Source organism: Palaemon carinicauda, chromosome 13 (genome assembly GCF_036898095.1).
Source record: "Palaemon carinicauda isolate YSFRI2023 chromosome 13, ASM3689809v2, whole genome shotgun sequence".
Lineage (NCBI taxonomy): Eukaryota > Metazoa > Arthropoda > Malacostraca > Decapoda > Palaemonidae > Palaemon > Palaemon carinicauda.
The window spans coordinates 17,885,031-17,887,152 of NC_090737.1; the positions used below are offsets into that span (position 1 = coordinate 17,885,031).

Consider the following 2,122-nt stretch of genomic DNA (forward strand, 5'->3'; position numbering starts at 1 on the left):
TATCTTGGCTGATTGGATAATTCTTCAGTTCTTGTATAAAATTTCTTAAGCCCTTGGGCTTATAGCATACTGCTTTTCCAACTAGGGTTGTAGCTTAGCAGGTAATAATAATAATAATAATAATAATAATAATAATAATAATAATAATAATAATAATAATAATAATAATAATCTAAGGATATTGTGTACAAATGTAAGCATTGGCTTCTTGTTACAGCAAATTCTTATTGAAAAGTGTTTTATAATGGACTTTTATTTCTCGTATATAAAAAAAAAAAAAAACATCAACTCAATAACAATTCCTAATTCTGATGTGTCAGGCTAGTTCAAGGCAGTTTACGTAATTAGAAGTAATAACCAAACTAAGTTATTGATCAAAAATTGTTTTTAGAAATAAAAAAAAAATATTTGAGATAGATTTTGATATTCTTAACAAACGAGAACAAATGAAGATACACTTAAAAATTTACCTTAAAAAACGGTAGATGTCTGACAACATTTATTCCAGGATTTTTTACCGTTTTAAAAAACGGTTATATTGACGTAAAGGAGCGATATTACGGTCACCAATCCGTAAAAGATAATAATAAAGTAAGATAAAGTTATGGTCGCTTGTATCTTACTAAAATACGGTTGAGAACCGTATAATTTTACGGAGAATTTCCGATTAAAATTACGGTGTTTTTAACGAACGAACACCTGAAACCTGGCAAAACATGAGTTGCTTTCGACAGTACTTAAAGCCTAAATGTTTATAGTAAGTGGAATTCTCAGAAGACACCAAAAATGTGTATATACACATACAGAGAGAGAGAGAGAGAGAGAGAGAGAGAGAGAGAGAGAGAGAGACTCACAAACACACATTGTATATACATATGCACACACAGAGATATTAGCAAGCACACACATTGTATATATATACAGAGAGAGAGAGAGAGAGAGAGAGAGAGAGAGAGAGAGAGAGAGAGAGAGAATATCAAGCATACACATTGTATATATATATATATATATATATATAGAGAGAGAGAGAGAGAGAGAGAGAGAGAGAGAGAGAGAGAGAGAGAGAGAAATAAACTAGAAAACACACATTGTATATACAGAGAGAGAGAGAGAGAGAGAGAGAGAGAGAGAGAGAGAGAGAGAGAGAGAGAGAGAGAGAACACACATTGTATTTACATATATACAGAGAGAAAGAGAGAGAGAAAAAAAACTAGAAAACACTCATTGTTTATATATATACACATACAGAGAGAGAGAGAGAGAGAGAGAGAGAGAGAGAGAGAGAGAGAGAGAGCGTAAGTGGCACTGTATCCATATGGTTCAGTACTCTGACTGCAGATTTTTAGGAACGTGTATTAAGAATATCCATTAAACATATGTATTTATTATATATTTAGTCTAATAACAGTACTTACAACTGTTGAGACCTGGCAAAACATGAGTTGCATTCGACGGGTCAAAGGTCAGTCTAGGAGCAATGAAAAACTGCTTCCGAGAGCCCTCGATGTAAGTGACGCTCGGTTCACTGCCTGCAGCTGACGTTTCATAGGTAACGCCTCCGAGCGAGATCAATGTGGTTAATACTCGTAGTAGCAAACGGTACTGGGAAGGCTTCTTCATTGAAATTCAAACCTGAAATCAATTGCAAAGGAAAGTATTTCTTATAGCAATGCATTCATCAAATTAAATTAATCTGAAGAGTGATATCACTATCCGTTTCTTCTTTTACAATCATCGGGTCGCTATTAAATTGATCTGAATGAAATCGCCTAATCCTTTTCTTCTTTTACAATTATTAGGTTGCTATTAAATTAATCTGAATGAAATCGCCTTATCCATTTCTTCTTTTACAATCATCGGGTCGCTATCAAATTGATCTGAATGAAATCGCCTTATCCTTTTCTTCTTTTACAATTATAAGGTTGCTATTAAATTAATCTGAATGAAATCGCTTTATCCGTTTCTTCTTTTACAATGATCAGGTCGCTATTAAATTAATCTGAATGAAATCGCCTTATCCTTTTCTTCTTTTACAATTATAAGGTTGCTATTAAATTAATCTGAATGAAATCGCTTTATCCGTTTCTTCTTTTACAATTATAAGGTTGCTATTAAATTAATC

At 32.8% G+C, this 2,122-nt stretch overlaps 1 protein-coding gene across 1 annotated transcript in view; it reads right to left on the minus strand.

The window, feature by feature from the left end:
• The window catches only part of LOC137651454 (uncharacterized), a 4,955-nt gene extending 3,335 nt beyond the window's left edge, over positions 1-1,620 (minus strand). The window contains exon 1 of the mRNA XM_068384680.1: positions 1,412-1,620. Coding sequence (XP_068240781.1) covers positions 1,412-1,620 — 209 coding nt within the window. The remainder of the gene's footprint in view (positions 1-1,411) is intronic.
• Positions 1,621-2,122: the final 502 nt, after the last annotated feature.